General features: G+C 38.5%; 1 protein-coding gene across 3 annotated transcripts in view; it reads left to right on the forward strand.

Annotated features, from left to right (window-relative positions):
- The first annotated feature begins 5,876 nt into the window (after positions 1–5,876).
- Positions 5,877–21,289, forward strand: part of SLC30A6 (solute carrier family 30 member 6) — a 41,204-nt gene continuing 25,791 nt past the window's right edge. Inside the window, exons 1-4 of one of the 3 annotated variants that reach the window (XM_072634126.1) lie at positions 5,877–5,950; positions 9,588–9,674; positions 15,923–16,007; positions 16,644–16,686. In XM_072634126.1, the coding sequence (XP_072490227.1) occupies positions 5,948–5,950; positions 9,588–9,674; positions 15,923–16,007; positions 16,644–16,686 (218 nt within the window). In that variant the 5' untranslated portion in view covers positions 5,877–5,947. Of the gene's footprint in view, positions 5,951–7,376; positions 7,503–9,587; positions 9,675–15,922; positions 16,008–16,643; positions 16,687–21,289 lie in introns of those variants that run through there. The other 2 variants (XM_072634128.1, XM_072634127.1) reach the window with 2 other exon arrangements.

A 21,289-nucleotide genomic window follows, 5' to 3' on the forward strand; every position in this document is an offset into this window, starting at 1 on the left:
TACATTCTATAGTACCAACTACTGAGTTAAGGAGTGATTCCTAGCACCTTCTGCCCACTCTGCAGGGGTAAATAAAGATGTTTTATATAGATAATTTATATTTTTCTGTTTTGTGTGTTGCCATAGTCAGTAGTTGGTCATTGAAAAGCAAATATAAACTGTTGCAAGATATTACTCAAAGCATTTACAATATAGTAAAAATCGGTCAGAGCTTGTGCTCCCCTGTACCACACCCCCCCACTAGCATTTGGGAGCACAGAGTTATTTCTACAAAAAAAGACACAGTAAGCCTTTGTGGAAGGACTCTGTCCCAATTCAGGTGACAAAAATGATTTCTTTTTCTTAATTGTTTTTGCCCTTTATTTTTTTCAAAGTTTATTAATTTATTTGTTTTCAGTTTTCAACATTCACTTCCACAATTTTTAAATTTTCTCCCCCTCCCTCTCTTCTCCAAGATGGTATGCAACCTTAATAGGTTTTACACATACATTCCCATTAAACACATTTTCACATTATTCATGTTGCATAGCAGAACTGTAGCAAATGGGAGAAACCATGAGAAAAAAACATAACAAAAGAGGAAATAGTCTGCTTCATTCTGTGTTCCAACTCCATAGTTCTCTCTCTGGATGTGGATGGCATTTTGCATCATGAGTCCTTCGGAAATGTTTTAAGTCCTTGCATTGCTGAGAAGAGCTAAGTCCATCAAAGTCAGTCTTCAAACACTGTGGCTGTTACTGTGTATAATGTTCTCTTCACTCAGCATCAGTTCATATAAATATTTCCAGGTTTTTCTGAAGTCCACCTGTTCGTCATTTCTTGTGCCACAATAGTATTCCATTACATTCATACACCACAACTTGTTCAGCCATTCCCCAATGGATAGACATTCTCTCAATTTCTAGTTCTTAGCCACCACAAAAAGAGCTGCTATAAATATTTTTGTACATGTGAGTCCTTTTCCCATTTTTATGATCTCTTTGGGATACAGCCCTAGAAGCAATATTGGTGGGTCAAAGAGTATGCACATTTTTATAGCCCTTTGGGCATAATTCCAAATTGCTCTCCAGAATGGTTGGATTGGCTCACAGGCCCACCAACAACGTATTAAGTGTTCCAAATCTCCTACATCTTCTCCAACATTTATCATTTTCTTGTTGACAAAAATGATTTCTTAGTTTAAAAAGAAAATCCACAAATAGGAAATCTTGTTAACTTTTACTACATTTAACAACTTCTAGACGTCAGATTTTTAGAAGTTGATTATTATAAGACAGTTAATTTTTGAGGACTAATCATGAGTCTCACTCATTAATAAGCCAAAAATATATTGAACACCTCCCTCCAGTAGAATGTGAACTCCTTGGGCACAGGAACTATCAAGGTTTTCTATTTATATCACTAGTGTTTAGAGCACAGTACTTTGCAATTAATATACACTTAATTTTTTCTCCCATTCATTCATTCTTAACTATATCTTAATAAAAAACCTGAAAGCATGGAATAGTCATTGTTGATATTTTTGACTAGACTTAGAAAACATTTAAAGTATGAGAGGTAATACCATCTTCAAATTATTTTTTGCCTTGTCAATGGTTTCTCATCCATTGTGCTTTTATAGCAATGTAATAAAAATGGAAATTTTTCATGGATCTTTTTTTTATTCCAAAATAAGCATGATTTTATGTTTACATCTTCTTTATATAGTCTTTGGGGGAAATAAAAGCAAGATCCTGAAATAAAGACAATAGGGAATTTGAATCCATCTCTTTCCACTGAAACTGTAATTAGTAATAACTGACTGGACTCTTAGACTGATGCCTTCTTTGAATATTAGTGTATTTTTCCTTGACAGTATTCAAAACCACTGAAATTATGACTGCCCTAAACATCTGGGTGTCTTAAGGCTTAGTCCATTTGCAGATCAGGAGAGGCTTTTTAGCTATAATGCGACACTATCCTCTCCTGGCCAAAGAATAATGTATATTCAGGCTGGTCTCCAATTCAAATTTATTGGCCTGGATCATAAAAGAACAACATTCTTTACCTTTAAGGAGCTTATGCTATGGAGATGGTGATGATGGCAGAATTAAGTGAATACAACATGTTCAGAAGTAAATACAAAGTAACTTTTTCAGATAGAACAGTTATTTATTTACTCAGTAATTTCGAGAGGAAGAGAGTACTAGTGGTGAAGGGGTTAAGGAGGCAAGGCAGACAGTGCACAATGAGGAAAAGGTCTTGTGTTTTAAAGGGAGCTAGGGATTCTTTGAAACAGGTTTGTTTTTTTTTTTTTTTAAAAGGTAGTGAATTCCTGATACATAGGACTATTTGTGCCAAGGCACAGGGGCTAGAGAGGGCAATGTCTCATCTTCCCAACAGCCAGCAAGTTGGTGTACCTAGAGTGGAAAATGTGTAAAGGGGAGTAATGTGAAATAAGACTGGAAGGATAGATGGAAGCAGCTGAGAAGGGTTTTAAGCACCAGGCTAAGGATTTTGTATTTGATCCTGGAAGCAATAAGAAACCATTGAAGATTTTTAAGTAGGAGTGTGGAGGATAGATTAGAGAAGAGGAAGTCCTGAAAGCAGAAAGAAAATTTTGGATGCCATTGCTGTGGTAAATGAGAGGTGATGGAGCTCTCAACTGGGTTAGAGTTTTTTGTGGATGGCCAAAGTAGGGCAAAAATAAGAGATACTGTGAAGGGAAAATCAGAAAGATTTGGCAACTGAACGTGAGGGTTGCACGAATGTAAAAAGCTAGGGATAACATTGTGTTGCAAAACTAGATGACTGAAACAATTGCAGTGCCCATGAAAGAAACAGGGAAATTTGAAGAAGAGATGTGCTTAGTGATTGATATGAGTTCTGTTTAGTTTGTGAAGCCTATGAAATATCTGGGTGGAGATGTTCTAGCAGGCTGTTGGAATACAAGAGATGAGGGCTAGAAATAAATAGTAACTGGAGAAACAAAGTCCCTTCACCTTCACTAGAATTCTCAAGAGGCTCACATTCTAATAATGGGTGAAATAAAACATATAAGAGGGTCTTGCAAGGCCAATGGAAAGGTCGAGTGGTCCACAGGGTACAACAGTAAGGCGGAGAGAGGGCAAGGTCTGGTGGTCCTGGCTTTAACAAAAAGTAAATAAACAAATAAACCTTTAATTATTGTAAAGCCTGATAAAGTTGTATTTATTTATTCAACAAATATTTCTTAAAACATCTCCAGTTTGCTAGGAGCTGACAGACAAAACATTAAGGGATATTCTCTGACCTCAAGGAGTTTTTGTGTTAGTAGATAACAACACAGGCAAAAAAAATAGCTATGCACCTTAAGTATCTACTTTACACAGACTATGTGCCAGGTGCTGGGATTACATAGGCAAAAACGAAATTAGTCCCCACTAAGAGGTACTAACATTCTCTCTCACCACAAATACAAAGATAAATAGAAAATATATACAAGCCATTTGGCAAGGAAGAAGGGGAAGTAATTTGTAGCAGTGGGAGAAACTATGAACTTCTTAATCTCTATTTAAGGAGGAGGCACAGGAAAGACATTTCCTGCCCTGATGTACTCATTCTGGATTTTTTTTTACTTTTCCACTATGCCCTGCCTACAGGGTACCTTCCCCATCTCCAAGCCTACCCCCTTTTTCCTTCTTTTATCTGTTTTCTTCCCCTATTAGATTGTAAACTCCTTGAGAGCAGGGCCATTTTTTTTCATATTTGTCTCTCTAGGGCTTAGCACAATGCGTGGTTCACACAGTAGGTGTTTAATAAATGTTTACTATCTAGAAAGGCCTGAGTAGGTACGGTCACTTGAACTGAGCCTTCAGTAGATCTAAGGACTCTAAAAGGAAGCAGTCCTTGCCCTCAAGGAGCTTATAATATAAAAGAAGATAGATCATACAAAAAGAGGCAGGAAAGCCAGGATTTGGGGGTGGGAGGGAATACCAGGAGATACCTAGCATGGGGGGCATCTTGTTCCATGGAGTTGAAATCAGGCAAGGTAGCAGATACAAAGGTTTGAGTCAGAATTGTGGTTGTGAGTGAAAACAACATATATGAGAGATGATGTGAAGGTAAAAGCAAGCTTTAACAGTGAACAGAGAAGAATAAGTGTAGATGCAGCTGTTACTGGAAAAAGTGGACAGGGAGGCTGCGTCCTTGGCGGGGAGCCAGGTTTCAGGTAAAACAACATCCTGGGGCAGGTAGGTGGCACAGTAGAGACAGTGCCAGACCTGGAGTCAGGAAGACTCGTCTTCCTGAATTAAATTCTGGCCCCAAATATTTACTAGCTGTGTGCCCCTGGGCAAGTCACTTAACCCTGCTTGTCTCATCTGTCAAATGGGCTGAAGAAGGACATGGCAAACCACTCCAGTATCTTTGCTAAGAAAACCCCCATGGAGTCATGAAGTCAGACATGACTGAAAAATGACTGAACTGAAGGTTTCAATAATAGCTAGTAGGTGCAAGAAGTGGGAGAGGAAAAGATTTAGGATGAAGGAAGTTTAATGCCTACAAAACAGACATTCCAGAGAGCACAGGGGAAGTGCAGGGTGAGGTTAGGATGAAACTTTGGTGTAAAAGGGTTAAGGGAAATGGAAATAAGGAATTGGGTGGTAGGGGATGTGGAGTTCAGTTTGGATATCGATCTACAGGAATTCCAAGTTACCAGGATGTGAAGGGTATGATCAGGTGTGAGAATGTTCATCGTTGTGGAGAGTACCACTCCTCTACCCTCAAATGACAGGTGCAAGGAGAGATGGGAGGCCTGAAGCTGAGGGGAATGTTGTTCTTTGAATTGGGGGTTTTCCATATCCCAGTTAGGGGATTGGACTGGCAGTAAGAAGAAGATGCCCTGTGCTGGTAAAGATGGAAGTGGTTGCTTAGAACTTTTCTCACAGTTGGGGAGGGAGATGCAGAATTCCCTAGGTGGGGGAATCACAGACCTTATAATAAGTCACTTGACATTACATGTGTTCGTCCTTCGTTGCCGAAGAAGACCATGCCATCAGAGAAATGACGTGACTTGCACTTGACTTTTATTTTTCAGTGAGGTAGGGCTGTGCAGGTCACCATCCTCACTTCTCCTCCAGAGCCATCTGAATTCAGTGACCAGATATTCATCAGGATGACTGGAGATGACCCAGGATGAGGCACTTGAGGTTAAGTGACTTGCCCAAGGTCACACAGCTAGTGAGTGTCAAGTGTGCGAGGTGAGATTTGAACTCAGGTCCTCCTGACTCCTGCACTGGTGCTCTATCCACTGCACCACCCAGCTACCCAGCCTGAGATTATACATCACAGAGCAGGTGTCATACCTACAGAGTGGAGAGAGTTTCCTCCCTTGGAAACGCAATGCCAACCAAAAAGCCTCAGACACACACAGGCATTCCCCCCAAAAGCCTTCAGACAAGCCTACCATAAGCTACTTCTCCCGAAAGCCTTCGGACGAGGACCCAGAGACCCCCCCCCTCCCCCCACACACAAAGCTTTCAGAGAAGTCCACCCCAAGACACGTGTACAGACATCTCCAAAAGCCTTCGGGAAAGTCTACCACGAACGGGAATCCCGCTTTGCCACTGAATGGTTTCTGCAACCGCGGCAATGAGCCTGCCTGAAAGTCACTTCCAGGCTAAGAGCGCGAGGGAAGTGTCCGCTCCTCACAGCAGCCTGCGGGCACGCTCGGCCCCCTGGGTAATCAGGAGTATGAGAAAGGAGCTCCCTCTCTTCGGCCTAAAGAGCTTCCCAAACAACTTCACCACAACGACCCTCTCACCCTGGTAGCTCCCTACGACATCTAGCCTCTCCTCACTTCCGGATTCCTCTACCTCGGCCAATCACCCGCGTTTGTTCCGCCCCTTCCTCTCGGAGGGAGGCGGGGGGGCGCTGCCCGCCAGCGGCAGAACGACTTCCGGCGGCGGGAGCTGCGGGGCCCCTTAACATGGTGAGTGGGCCGTGGGCCGCGGGCCGGGGCCCGGGACGTGGGGTGTCTGGCGCTCGCTCGGAACGGCCGCTGTCCGGTACAGCGGCCCCGGCGAGGCGGGGCGGGGGCATTTCGGCTGTCTTCAGTCGTCTGTCTCTCCGGAAGCGAGGCGGCAGCCGCTTCCTGGAAGGTCCCTCCCCCCGCGCCCAGCTTTCTCTTGCCGTCTCTCCGGGCCTGCTGCGTCCCGGGCTGCTCTGGGATAGGCTTCCGTGGCCCCTCCCTTCACCGGCCCGGGCGCAGCTGCGGTCGCCCGCCGGGCTGGAGTCGACGTCCCGCGCCTGTGGCTGCCGAGTGCCCTGGTCTGCCCACAGGTGCCTGGGGCTCCACTCTGGTTTTCTCTTAATATAAAAATAACTAGCCCAAGAGCCGCCCCGGAGGGCATGAGCGGTCCGGGACATTGGCGCAAAGTTCTCAGAATAAGCAGTGCGGCTAACGAGGAGAGCGTAGACAAGCGTTTACGCGTGCCCGGCTTAAGTGCTCCACATCACAGAGGAATACCAGCGGAAACTTAGGATTCATCTCTCCGTATCCAGTGAATTGCCAGAGATGACTAGGGAGGAAGAGCCACGAGGCTTTTACAAAGTGCCTGCCAAGTCCCGGGTCCTGGGGTGCTGTGGATGCAAAGAAAGGCCAAAAGCGAGGACTCCCTGCCCCCAAGCTCACCTGCTGAGCACCGCACACAGATAGAACATGTTTGTTCATAGAATGCGTGTGCCTGTTTGCCATATATGTTATATGATGGAGAGACAGCACACGCAAGTGCTATTCTCTTTTCGGTTGTGTCCGACTCTTCCTGACCCCGTTTAGGGTTTTCTTGGCAAAGATACTAGAACGATTTACCAATTCCTTCTCCAGTCCGTATTACACATGAGGAAACTGAAGCAAACAGGGCTGTGACTTGCCCAGGGTCACACGGTTACTCAGGGTCTGAGGTGGGATTTTCATTCAGGAGAGGAGTCTTCCAGATTTCAGGCCTGGCACTGTATTCGCCTTACTACCTAGCTGCCCATTTACACACACACTTGTTTGTGCGTTGTCTACACCACTAGAAGGTGAGCTTGAGAGCAGGGGCTTTTTTGTTTTAGCAGATAGAGGAATAGACAGACATAGGTAATAAATTGAAGGTGAAGGCCCAAGAGCAGGGACTGTTTGTTTTTGCCAGTATTTCAGTCTTTTCTTTTGTGCCCAACTCTTTGTAACCCTATTTGGAGTTTTCTTGGCAACGATACTGAAGTTTTTTGCCATTACCTTCTCTAGATCATTTTACCAATGAGGAAACTAAGGTTCACACAGCGAGCCAGACTTGAACTCAGAAAGATAACTTCATGACTCCCAGGGCTGGCTCTCTATCCACTTAGCTGCCCATTTTGGCAATATATAGATAGTTAACTGGAGATAATCAGAGAAAAGGCTCAAGGGTGTTTGAGCTGAGTCTTGAAGAAATTCAGGACAATGAACTTGGAATAAGGAAGAACTGTATTCACATCTATCTTCAGTCTCTGGTTGTGACTAGGTGAGTCATTTTCAGTGCCTCCTTTTTCCCACTTGTGAATGAAAGGCTGAATCTAATGGCTTCTAAGGTCCCTTCCAATCCTAAATCTGTATAATGCTAAAAAGTTTCTAGGTACCCTCTGGGAGAACTGGAACCCAGAATGACAAATACATGGAAGCTTGCTCCCTTGAAGATTACGTCTGCTTGAGTTTTCTTCCCCCTTCTTTGTATCCCCAGAGTTTAACATGGTATCTGGCACGTGATAGGTACTCAACAAATGCTAGGTGATTGAATAACTGATTTCTACTTTTACATACTTGTTTTGCCCAGTAAAACTTAAGGGCGAGAACTGTTTGGTTTTGTCCTTGTATCCCTTTTGTATTTAGCACAGTACCTAGCACATAGGTATTCAGTAAATATTTGTGAAATTGAACTGAATTAATTGAATGGAGGAGAGTCTCTCAGCTTTGTTTCAAGATTTCTAATCTTTTGTCAGCTCCATGCCTCCGCTCCATGTTGCATTTGGGCAACTCTTTAATTGGAGTGTATCAGTAAAGTGGCCGATTGTGGTAGCCAAGTTAGAATTTTAAATTTAATACCCTTTGACCCAGCAATACCACTACTAGGTCTGTATTCCAAAGAAATCCAGAAAAATGAGAAATGACCTATTTGTACAAAAAATATGTATAGCAGCTCTTTTTGTAGTGGCAAAGAATTGGACATTGAGGGGATGCCCATCAATTGGAGAATAGTTGAACAAGTTGTCATATGTGGATGTAATGGAATACTATTGCGCTATAAGAAATGATGAACAGGCAGATTTCAGAAAAAGCTAGAAAGGCTTACATGAACTGATGCTGAGTGAAATGAGCAGAACCAGGAGAACATTGTACACAACAATAGCAACATTGTACAGTGATTGGCTATGATAGACCTATCTCTTCTCAGCAATACGATGATCCATGTTGGAATCCTTGTTGGATGTTGGAAAATGCTAACTACATCCAGAGAAAGAACTATGAAGTCTGAACGCAGATTGAAACATACTACTTTCACTTTTTTTCTTTCTCATGGTTTTTCTCTTTTGTTCTTTCACAACATGACTAATGTGGAAATATGTTTAACATGATTGTACATGTATAAACTATATTGGATTGCATGTCCTCTTGGGGAGGGGAGTAGGGGAGGGAGGGTAGAAAAAATTTGGAACTCAAAATTTTACAGAAATTGAAAACTACATTTACATGTAATTGGAAAAGAAATTTAAAAAAAAAAGAAACGAGCAGTCTGTTTTCAGAAAAACCTGGAAAGACTTAAACTGTTGCAAAGTGAAGTGAGCAGAACCAGGAGAAAATTGTTCACAGTAACACCAGTGCTGTACAGTGATAAATTGTAAATGACTTAGCTATTCCCAGCAATACAGTGATCCAAGACAATTCCAGAGGACTCGCTTGATGAAACATGCTATCAACCTACAGAGAAAGAACTGACTGGAGTCTGAATGCAGATTAAAGCATTTCACTCTCTGTGTTTTTTCATGTTTTTTTTCCCTTTGGGTCTGTGTATTCTTTTGCAACATGACTAAGGTGGTAAAAAAAAAAATTAGGTTTAGTAATTGTGTGCCCTTTACTCTCTGTGTGTATTTTCCAGAAAAAATTATTTGTTTAAAATGAAGACAGATATTGAAATATTTCACATTGATCAGTTGACTTATTTTCTTATAACCCTGAAATTTTCTGGCTTTTTCTTCCCTCTAAAACTCATCAGTTTTATACTTTTTATTTAAAAATTCTTTAGTCATAGAGTTTGAACAGTAGTTGTTTGAAATATATAGAAGTTAGAGGTAATAGGGCAATAGCATGAGGATATAGGATAGAGATTTTGTGAAAGTCATTTGGCATTCTCTGTCTCTACTCTGTCTTACTCTCATGGTTATCATTTCAGAAATGCCATCTCAATAACATGGGTGCAGAATTAGCAGATTGATTGGCATCTGCCACTTCCCAGTCAATCTATATTGTGAAAACATAGATAAGACTTTCAGTAGAATGTTACACTTAAACATAAAAGAAATATTTATTTAGGTTACATTGTTTCTTTTTACAGGGGACAATACATCTTTTTCGAAAATCACAAAGATCTTTTGTTGGCAGGTTATCCCAGGAATTTAAATTGGTAGCAGCAGATCGAAGGGTAAGTCAATTTTAATACATGGTTGTAATTATAATTTGAGAGAAATGCTTTACACAGAGATAATTGGTTGAATTTTAAAGTTATTTGAAGAAAAATTGGTTAATGTTTTTCCCATAATTTTAATTTTCCTCAATAGTGCCGACATAGTCTGGGGGTATATCATCTAATTCATAAATTAATCAGTAAGCTAGAACAAAAGAAATACTTGGTTGAAATAAGACTATTTAAAAAACAGGTGAAGTTATGAAAAGCACATTTTTTGGTGGAATATCTAAGAATTTTTATCTCTATTGTTTCATTACCATCATTTTATTCAAAAGAATAAAATATGACTTCAATTAAATGTGGACAATACACAAAAACTTTGGTTTTGTTGACATTATTGTTGCATAGGACCAGGACCTGCTAACGTTGTAGAATGATTTCAATTTATATACTTTTTAGTCAATATAGTCTATATATTTAATTCAATACCCTAATTATTAAATTTCAGATGGCAAGCTTAACTGATGATATGAGAACAGAAAGCTATTATAATGAATAATTAACACCATAGAACACATGGGGAAACCTACTATATTCATATAGGGGGAACAAACCTACTTCAAAATTGTGTTCATTTTGAAAGGATAAACTATTAACCCTGCCCAGTCTGGATCAGTTTCACAATGTCTTTTAAAAACACTGTGACCCTTCCTCTGTTAAACTTAAGCTATCTCAGTCATATAAATCCTCAGTCCTGGCTCATTCTCACAATTTACTTTCTATGCTTCTGTTTCTGGGCTTCAAAATCATTCATTGCCAGAGAAAGTAACTTGGCCTACTTCAGAATAATGTTCAGTGATTTCAACTAGGACTCTTATGGAATGCACCTCAATTCTTTTTTTTTTTTAAATATTTATTTATTTAACTTTTAACATTCATTTTCACAAAATTTTGGGTTCCAAATTTTCTCCCCTTTTGTCCCCTCCCCCCACCCCAAAACACCAAGCATTCTAATTGCCCCTATCACCAGTCTGCTCTTTCTTCTATCATCCCTCTCTGCCCTTGTCTCCATCTTCTCTTTTGTCCTGTAGGGCCAAATAACTTTCTATACCCCTTTACCTGTATTTCTTATTTCCTAGTGGTAAGAACATTACAGTTGATCCTAACACTTTGAGTTCCAACTTCTCTTCCTCCCTCCCTCCCCACCCCTTCCCTTTGGAAGGCAAGCAATTCAATATAGGCCATATCTGTGTAGTTTGCAAATGACTTCCATAATAGTCATGTTGTATAAGACTAACTATACTTCCCACCATCCTATCCTGTCCCCCATTACTTCTCTCTTTTGATCCTGTCCCTCCCCGTGAGTGTTGACCTCAAATTGCTCCCTCCTCCCCATTCCCTCCCTTCCATCATCCCCCCATCCTGTTTATCCCCTTATCCCCCACTTTCCTGTATTGTAAGATAGGTTTTCATACCAAAATGAGTGTGCATTTTATTTCTTCCTTTAGTGGAATGTGATGAGGGTAACTTCATGTTTTTCTCTCACCTCCCCTCTTTTTCCCTCCACTAAAAAGTCTTTTGCTTGCCTCTTTTATGAGGGATAATTTGCCCCATTCCATTTCTCCCTTTCTCCTCCCAATATATTTCTCTCTCACTGCTTGATTTCATTTTTTTTAAAAATATGATCCCATCCTCTTCAATTCACTCTGTGCAGTGTGTGTGTGTGTGTGTGTGTGTGTGTGTGTGTGTGTGTGTGTGTGTGTGTGTGTGTGTGTGTGTGTGTGTGTAATCCCACCCAGTACCCAGATACTGAAAAGTTTCAAGAGTTACAAATATTGTCTTTCCATGTGGGAATGTAAACAGTTTAACTTTTTAACTTTAGTAAGTCCCTTATGACTTCTCTTTGCTGTTCACCTTTTCATGGTTCTCTTCATTCTTGTGTTTGAAAGTCAAATTTTCTTTTCAGCTCTGGTCTTTTCATCAAGAATGCTTGAAAGTCCTCTATTTCATTGAAAGACCAATTTTTCCCCTGAAGTATTATACTCAGTTTTGCTGGGTAGGTGATTCTTGGTTTTAGTCCTAGTTTCTTTGACTTCTGGAATATCCTATTCCATGCCCTTTGATCCCTTAATGTAGCAGCTGCTAGATCTTGTGTTATCCTGATTTTATTTCCATAATACTTGAATTGTTTCTTTCTAGCTGCTTGCAATATTTTCTCCTTGACCTGGGAACTCTGGAATTTGGCCACAATGTTCCTAGGAGTTTCTCTTTTTGGATCTCTTTCAGACGGTGATCTGTGGATTCCTTGGATACTTATTTTGCCCTCTGGTTCTAGAATCTCAGGGCAGTTTTCCTTGATAATTTCATGAAAGATGATGTCTAGGCTCTTTTTTTGATCATGGCTTTCAGGTAGTCCCATAATTTTTAAATTGTCTCTCTTGGATCTATTTTCCAGGTCAGTTGTTTTTCCAATGAGGTATTTTACATTTTCTTCCATTTTTTCATTCTTTTGGTTTTGTTTTGTGATTTCTTGGTTTCTCATAAAGTCATTAGCCTCCAATTGTTCCATTCTAATTTTGAAAGAACTATTTCCTTCAGTGAGCTTTTGAACCTCCTTTTCCATTTGGCTAATTCTGCTTTTGAAAGCATTCTTCTCCTCATTGGCTTTTTGAACCTCTTTTGCCAGTTGAGTTAGCCTATTTTTCAAGGTGTTATTTTCTTCAGCATTTTTTTGGGTGTCCTTTAGCAGGGTGTTTACCTGTTTTTCATGCTCTTCTTGCATCTCTTTCATTACTCTTCCCAGTTTTTCCTCCACCTCTCTAACTTGATTTTCAAAATCCTTTTTGAGCTCTTCCATGGCCTGAGCCCATTGGGTGGGCTGGGATACAGAAGCCTTGACTTCTGTGTCTTTGCCTGATGGTAAGCATTGTTCTTCCTCATCAGAAAGGAAGGGAGGAAATACCTATTCACCAAGAAAGTAACCTTCTGTAGTCTTATTTTTTTCCCCCTTTTCTGGGCATTTTCCCAGCCAGTGACTTAACTTCTGAATATTCTCTTCACACCCACTTCGCCTCCAGATACTCCCAGCCAGCGCTTGGGGTCTGAGATTCAAATGCTGCTTCCCAGCCTCAGGGCTTCGGCAGGGGCAGGGCTGCTATTCAGTGTGAGATTAAGTTCAGCTGTTCAGGTGGGGGCAGGGCCTCCACTCAGGGCTTAGTTCCCTCAGGGGGTTTATGCGGAGACCTTCAACAATGGATCCAAGCTCCTGCCTGCTTGGGGAGCCCCAGAGGCGGTCTGCTGCCGCCGCTGCTGCCTCCCGAGGGGGTCTGCGTTATGGGGGCACCCCACTCCCCTCTCAGCAAGCCTAGAAGACCCTCTCACCAACCTTTGGGGCCCGTGGGTGGAAGGACCCGCGGGCCGCTGGAGAGTCCGTCCCTGAAGCCCGCTTGCATCTGCTCCTCTCGGTGCCTGGGCCCCGGTCCAGGGCGCGACGGACCTTTCGTGTCAGGTCTCTTTGGAACAGAAGTCTCATCCGCTCCATTGTTCTGTGGCTTCTGCTGCTCCAGAATTTGTTGCTCCAGAATCTTTTTTACAGATAATTTATGGGCTGTGGGTTCAGAGCTAGCGAGCTAGCGTATGCATGTGTTTCTACTCCGCCATCTTGGCTCCGCCCCACCTCAATTCTTTTTTACAAGTTTCTTCTTGATGTCCTAGGAAAAATACCCAGACCCACCATATCTTCTTTTCTCTCCAGGCTCTACTCCTGTCTCTCTGGACTCGCTCTCCCATGCTCCTTCAGAGCACCCCTATCCCATTCCCCCAATTCAACTTCCTTTTATGTGTCTTCCTCCATTAGGATATAAAGGACTGTCTTTCTGTTTGTATTCCCAGTGCTTAGCCCAGTGCCTGGCACTAGTAAGTGCTTAAACAATGTGTGTTGGCTTGTTATTGGCTTGGCTGGAAGAGCACTTCTCATGAAAAGTGGAAATGCTAGTGCCTTGCTCCTACTAGGCTCTTAATGAATGTTCATTGAATTCAGTGACTTTTGGAACAGGGGCCTAAGGGAAGCAGGAGGAAGTGTGATCAAAGGTGCAGGAAGTGTGATCAAAGGTGCAGCTAAAGAGATTCATCTTAGTAGTGTACCTGTGCACTCTTTATCTCTCCTTTGGAGGGAGGGTGTAGACTTGTGAAAAGTGTTGAATTTGGATTCAAAAGAACCTAGGCAAGTCATATCCTCTCTCTCAGCTTCATTTTTGTAGATAAGTTGCACAATAGATAGACCATTGGACTTAACTTCTAATCTTGCCTCAGAGGCTTAACTATAACCCTGGGCAAGTCAGTTTTGTTCTCAATTTCCTCATCTGTAAATTAGGGGATTAGAATTGGAGTCATGGTCTCTAAAGTCTCTTCTAGTTTTAAATTATGATCCTGTAATGAGAAGGAAAAAGAGAGAAGGTAGAGAGGTTAAGATGGCTTAAAGAGTGGATGAAGGAAATTGAGGAGAGGTAAATTTAATGGAATATTATTGCATCTTAAGAAGTGATAGAAAAGACAGTTTCATAGAAATCTGAGAATACATAACGAACTAAGCAGAACCAAGATAACATTTTATACAATAACAACATCATAAGAAAAACAATTCAAAAGAGTTGTTCATTTCATTGACCAACCATGATTCCAGAGGATTGATGATAAAACATGCTACCCACCTCTGAAGAGAGAGCTGATGGACTCAAGATATAGGTGGAGTAAGAGACACATTTTTTTTTACATAGCTAGTGTGGACATTTGTTTTGCTTGGAGGAAAACACAAACACCTATGTATATGTGTGTGTGTGTGTATTCATTCATTCATTTATTACAAGAGTTTTGGGGTTTTTGTTTTCTTCTTTTTCATTGGGTAGTAGGTGGTAGGGAGAGGGAAGTGAGGGATAGGGTAACCAAAAGAAAAAGGGGGTCATTGGACCATTTTTTTTTAAAAGCACAGAAGAAAACCATAAGCCCAGAAGGAATTACAGACAAAAAGGACAGCTTTGAAAGTTCGTGCTGAATTTATTTTTTAAAAAAATTTTAATATCTTTTTTTAACAATTCCAGAATTTCTCCCATCATTCTCTCAGCTACCTCCCAGAGAACCATCCCATGTGACATAATATTTTTTTCAAGAAAAAAAAGAATAGAGAGAAAAGCTCATCAAAATCAAGGAATTCATTTTTTGAAAGTCTAAAACTGCATGCAACATCCACATGTGCCAGCTCTGCAAAGAAGCAGGCCAGGGGTGTCTTCTCAAATCTCTTCTTTGGGTTCATACTTTGTTCTTTGTAATTTCACAACCTTCTCTTTTGATTATTTTGTCATTCCTTTCATTTATATTGTTGTGGTCTTTGTGTCTGTTGTTTTCTTACCTCTACTTACTTCACTCCACATCAGATCTAGGAAATATTTCTGTACTTGTTTGTATTCATCATATTCATTGTTTCTTATAGCACACTCATATTCCATTACATTCTTGTACCACAGTTTCTTTAGTCACTTCCTGTCTGATGGGCATCTACTTTGTTTCCACTTTTTTTACTACCACAAAAAATGTGCTACTATAAATATTTTGGTGTATGCAAGGACTTTATTTTTTATTTCTAATCTCCTTGGGTTTAATGGATATGGACATTTCAATCACTTTATTTATGTATCTGCTTTCCAAAATGGTGTTATTAACTCAGCTCCATCTACAATTCACTGGAGTGCCTATCTTCCTATAGCCCTTCCAACACTGACTAATTCCCATATGTTGTTATCTTTGCTAATTTGTAGGGTATGAGGTGAAACCTCAGGGTTATTTTGATTTGCATATTTCTTATTAGTGATTTTGAACCTTCTTTCAAATGGTTGAAATTTATTTGATTTTTTAAAAGAAAAACAAGTTGTACATTATAGAAACTGGCAGTTTTTGCATACACTTCTTTTTTCTGTTTTGCTAAAACTTTGTTAAGTTCGGAATTTTAAAAACAAAGTCAAAATTTTTTTCATTCTAAATACATCCTAACCATAAGGGATTAATACTTCTGTTCCATATCATATGAGTATTTCTGTTTAAAATACCTAGCAGAGGGATTCATAATTTTAGTAACATGGGAAACAAAAAGGATATACCACTATAGACTTTTTATATTTCTGGTAAAGTAATGCAGTCCTTTTGATCCAAAGTTTTGGTGTTTGTTTCTTTTGTTTTGTTTTTGTAAATGAGCACAAATTTTTCATTCACAGTCCTGGAAGATTTTACTTTTTGGTGCTATAAACTTACTATGTACTGGATTCTTACTTATGTGGTGCAGTTCTACTAACAGTATAGGTATGTTGCTATTTTTACTTGTAAAGAGCTTTAATAATTACATTTCGTTTTCTGATTTTAAATAAAAATGTTACTTATTTTATACTCTAAGTGTATTCCAGAAATGTGTATAAATTTAATTTTTATGAATTAAATAACATTTTAAATGTACTTTAGGAATGTAATATTTATAGGAAACTTGATAAATACCTCCTTTTTAAAGCTAAAAACGTTTTGAAAATATGATTAATCCCTTTCTTATGTTCAATTTTTAGATATATTTTCTCAAAGCAGATACTTGTGATATTTTGTATTAATGATCTATTATTCTTATAGCAGTGTTTTTCTCTGACTTATAGGACCATTTTCCACAGATATACAGGAAAGCTGTGTCACCTAGAACAAAATAAAGTAGATCTTTAGGAATTAGTTAATTTAATGTAATTAGGCTTTTCAGCTTAAATGTATGAATAAAGCCTAATTCTTTTTTACTCTCTACCTTAATCCAAATAAGTACATAGTTGCCAGAAATAAATATAGACAGCTGAATGGTAAAATTGTGATAACTTGTTAATCAGATGTTCTCCAGCTAGTTAATTCTTAACAGTTGTTGCAATAACATTTCTTTTCTCGCTCCTCCCCTTTTTCTTTCTACAGCTTTAACTGCCTATACATATCTGACAATCTTTGATCTTTTCAGGTAGGTTTTTAAAAATAAAATTCTTACTGCTCTTATAGAATTTATCGTTAAAAGACCAAAGGGATTTTTCCTTTTTAGAAAAAGAAAGTGGGTTTTGAAGTATGATCAATTGAATGAAATTCTGCTGCTATGCATATGTCCTCAAGAAGGTCAGTAGTAAAAAGAAAGGCCTCATTTACACCAAAATATTTATAGCAGCCCTTTTGGTGTTAGTAAAGAATGGGGGTGGGGGGTCAGAGAAGTAAGAGCTTATTGTTTGAGGAATAGCTAAACAAGTTGTGGTGCATGAATGTGATGGAATGTTACTCTGCTGTAAAAAATAAATGTGACAAATACTGAGAATCATGAGAAGATTTATGTAACTAAGGTAAAGTGAAGTAAAGACAATCAGTAAAAAAATATACACAATTATTACAAATATGTAAATGGAAAGACCAATAATACAAACAAAGCTGATTGCTGTGAAGTTATAACGACCATGCTTGGCCCCGAAAACAACTTATGATAAGTCACCTCCTTCCCTTTGCAGAGTTAGATGACTCTGAATAAGAAATACTGAAGATGTCAGACTTTTTAAGTATGTTGGTTATGGTAATTTTGCTGAAAACATTTTTTTCTCTTTTCTATTCTTTGATATGAGGAATGACTCTAGGAAGAGAAATTAGATAACCTAAAAATAAAAACTATCAAATAAAAAGGTATTATTAAAAAGAAATGTAATCTGTGTGAAATAATCTTAGTTGTGAAAGTTAAATAGGAAAGAAATAAGATTTTTAACTTGCAAAGGAATTTTTTAAAATTCCTTTAAAAACCTCTGCCATAATGTACTTCTAAGATAGGAGATTTACTTTTAAGTTCAGTAAATGTTTGTCAGATACTTACCAAATGCAAAGCACGGTACTAGGTGCATGTAAGGGCATGAGATGTGTGTGGAGGGAATACAAAAATAAATTTTAAAAGAGCCCACCTCTTGGGAATTTTGCAGTTTAGTAGGAGTGGACTTGGACTGAAAGCTTATCAAATTATCTGATAACATTAGGGTAAATAAAATTAATTCTGACTTAAGTGAAAAGAAAGAGCAACTGTAGTACCCTAAAAATACAGCAATGTGCTTGGAAAAAATGGAATGACAATATAAGGCAACTCATTAACGAAAGTATAACTTAACTTATGCTGCCCTATCAGGGTAGTATCAGGTATCCAATAACCAAATGGCTAGTAGCTTTAAATATGCCATTTTTAAAAGAGGAATCACAAATAGTAAATGTTTGGAAAAATATTCAAGTCTCACTAATAATAGATAAAATTTTAGCAATAAATAATAAATGATTAAGGAAATTAAAAAAATGTTGAGATTTTAATTCTCATATCTTAAAGCTAGTAAAAATAATAAAATCTAATATTTATGGGGCTCTGATGAAATAATGGGTACATTCATACCCTCATGTGCTGTCTTTTTTGAAAACAGTCAGGCAGTAAGAAGCGAGTCATAAAACTAGTCTTATCCTTTAATTTACTAATCCCAGTATTGGAAATATTCATCAGTGATTTCACTGATATAGGGATTCTCTCTTCTGACCCAAAAACTCAAGACTTCCACACTTAGTACATGATATTCATGGTGACTGGTATTCTGGCTTTGAGATTCAGGAATATATAGTAGAGAAATAATTTTTTAACAAAAATCATTATTATTTTGAAGTCAGTATTTACGGCAGTTGTCAGTTAATCGGCAGCTGAAATTGGGCAAATATACAATCACAACCTTGACATTTTATTTCCTTCTTAATCTTAGAAACATAATATGTCATATATTCAAGAAATTCTTGCTATCATCACCTTCATTAATTTTTAAGATCTCTCTCTCTCCCTCCCCTACCCAGAAAGCTAGCCATTTATTCATCCAGCAAAAGAAAAAAACATCAAAACTAACACATCTGCCTGATAGTACGTGCAGTATTACACAACCAATGATACTCCTTCCTCCCCTCTGCAGCCCCCCACAAGGAAGGGAGGTGCATTTTCTCAACACTTCTCCAGGGCCAGGTTTGGTTGGTTTTGTTTTTTAAAAATTCTTTGCATTTATAATGTCCATAGTTTTCCCAGTTCTGCTTATTTCACCTGTCAGTTCACATAAATCTTTCCATGTTTCTCTAAATTCTTCATTTATGTTACTTATGGCTCAGTAGTATTCCTTAATATTTTATCCATATATCACAATTTGCTTAGTCATTTTCCGGTTACTTGTCACCTGTTTTGTTTTTCATTCTTTGCTAGAAAGAACAAAAAGTGCTATTATTAATATTTTTTATATATAGGAAAGGTTCTTCCTTTGGGTATTTGACCTACTTTGTATTTTGCCTAGCAATGGGATCTTTGGGTCAAAGGTGTGGACAGATTAACCATTTCTTTTTTGTATAGTTCCAAATTATTTTCTAGAATGTTTGGACTAATTCATAGTTCTGTCAGTAGTGTATTAGTGTTCCTGACTTCCTGCCAACCTTTGGCCACCAATATTAATTATTTCTGTTTTTTATCAGTTTTGATAACTTGTTGGCATCAAGGTGAAATCTCATTTGCTTTATTTGTATTTTCTTAATAGTGATTTGGAGCATTTCTTTAAACAGTTATAGTTTGCATTTCTTTTTTTGAGAATTCTTTGATCAGTTAATTTTTGGTTACAGACTCTTGGTCTTATATAATTGTGTTAATTCTCTATCTTTTTTGGCTATCAGACCTTTGTCAGAAATATTTGATATAAAGATAGTTTAACAAAATAAAATCTTAAAAAAAATGTTTCCTTCACCCTCCTCTGATTTTGTCAGTAGTTTATTACTAATAATTAAACAGAAAAAAGGCTAATTTTTATAAAAGTGTAGGAATGCTCTTTATGATAGTGAACAAAAAATAAAAATAAACCAAAATTCCTAACATTGATAAAATGGTTTATACTGTTTGGTACATCAGTGCAATGAAATATTTTGTTGCCCTAAAGCATGACAAAAACAAAGTTTGATTTGTCCAGAAATATGGAAATACCTACGGTGCAAGGTAAAAAAACAGAAAAACAATAGGATTGTTGTAATGCTGAATATAGCTATATAACACATCAAATAAATTATTTACACTGTCCCTAAATATAGCAGAAATATACCCAATTTAAAAACACATGCCTTAATGGTGAATATATAGTTATAGAAATTCACCTAACTGATCAGAACTTAAGAAAATTGTTAAGAATCCTTCAAAAACAAACACATCATCAACATATATTGGAGGAAGGTCAGTAGTAACTTGGGCAGTTAGTTGGTGCAGTGTTGAACTGAGATCAGAAAGACTTAACTCTCTGAGTTCAAATCCAGATACTAGGTTAAATGAGGTGATCCTGGGCAAATCACTAATCCTGTTTGCCTCATTTTCTCATCTACAAAAGGAGCTGGAGAAGGAAATAGCAAACCACTCCAGTATCTTTGCCAAGAAAACCCCAAATGGCGCCCTAAAGAGTTGGATTGTTAAATTCCTTTTGCTGAATAGAGCTAATTAGAATAAATAAAACCGTTCTCACCAAAAAAAGCAATTTTCAACTGAAAAAAATTTTGGCCAAAGTACATACTAATATTCAGTTTAAAAGATCATTAAAGGAATCAGTACATTTTTCTCGCCTTTTAGAATATTATCACTTTACCTTTGAAGAGAATATTTATTCCATATGCTCCCATCAATAGTTTTTTCCAGCCCAACATGGTAGTTGATTCACACTCACTTCTGGTTGACTGAAAGAGTGATTATTTTGGTGATGAATAAAAGTGTTGCATATTCTGTTAATGAAGAAGTTATAATTTTTTACTGGTCCCCAAACTCCAAGTTCATTATAGCTCTAAGTATGACGTTGCAAAGTGATTGATGACTTCCTACATACTCTCCACAGGAAATTATTACCAAAATCTCCAGTGTACCAGAACAAAATATTGTTTTCCTCATTGATCCACTTGTAAATTCCTTGACAGGCTGAAGCCTTCTTGGGGGTGCCACTTTCATATAAATAAATCATATAAATGAAAATCATCCTCTTTTGGTGTCCATAGCTTTTCATTACCTCCCCTGCCCTCTTTTACTTTTCTTATATCCTACTCTGAGATCCAGTGACCTTAGCCTCCTGGCTGTTCCTTCAACAAGACACTTCATCTCCCAACTCTTAGAATTTCCACTGGCTTGTCTTTCAGGCCTGGAATTTTCCCCTATCTCTTATCTCTTGGCTTCCTTCAAGTTTCAGCTAAAATCTCACCTACTAGAAGTCTTTCCTGATTCCTCTTAAGTATAGTGACTTGCCTCTGTTAATCAGCTCCAGTTTATTCTATATGTCCCTTGTTTGTACCTAATTATTTGTATGTTGTCTCCCCCTTTAGACTAAGAGCTCCATGAGAGCAGAAACTGTTTTTTCTTTCTCTGTATCCCCAGCACTTAGCACACATAACTGGTGCTTAATAAATATTTATTGACTTTCTGGGACATAAACTTAATAAACATGGACCTCTACAGGGGTGAGACCCCCCCCCCATTCTGTCAGACCTGGTCACTCAGAGAAAACTTTTACCAGGAATTT

Source organism: Notamacropus eugenii, chromosome 1, assembly GCF_028372415.1.
Source record: "Notamacropus eugenii isolate mMacEug1 chromosome 1, mMacEug1.pri_v2, whole genome shotgun sequence".
Lineage (NCBI taxonomy): Eukaryota > Metazoa > Chordata > Mammalia > Diprotodontia > Macropodidae > Notamacropus > Notamacropus eugenii.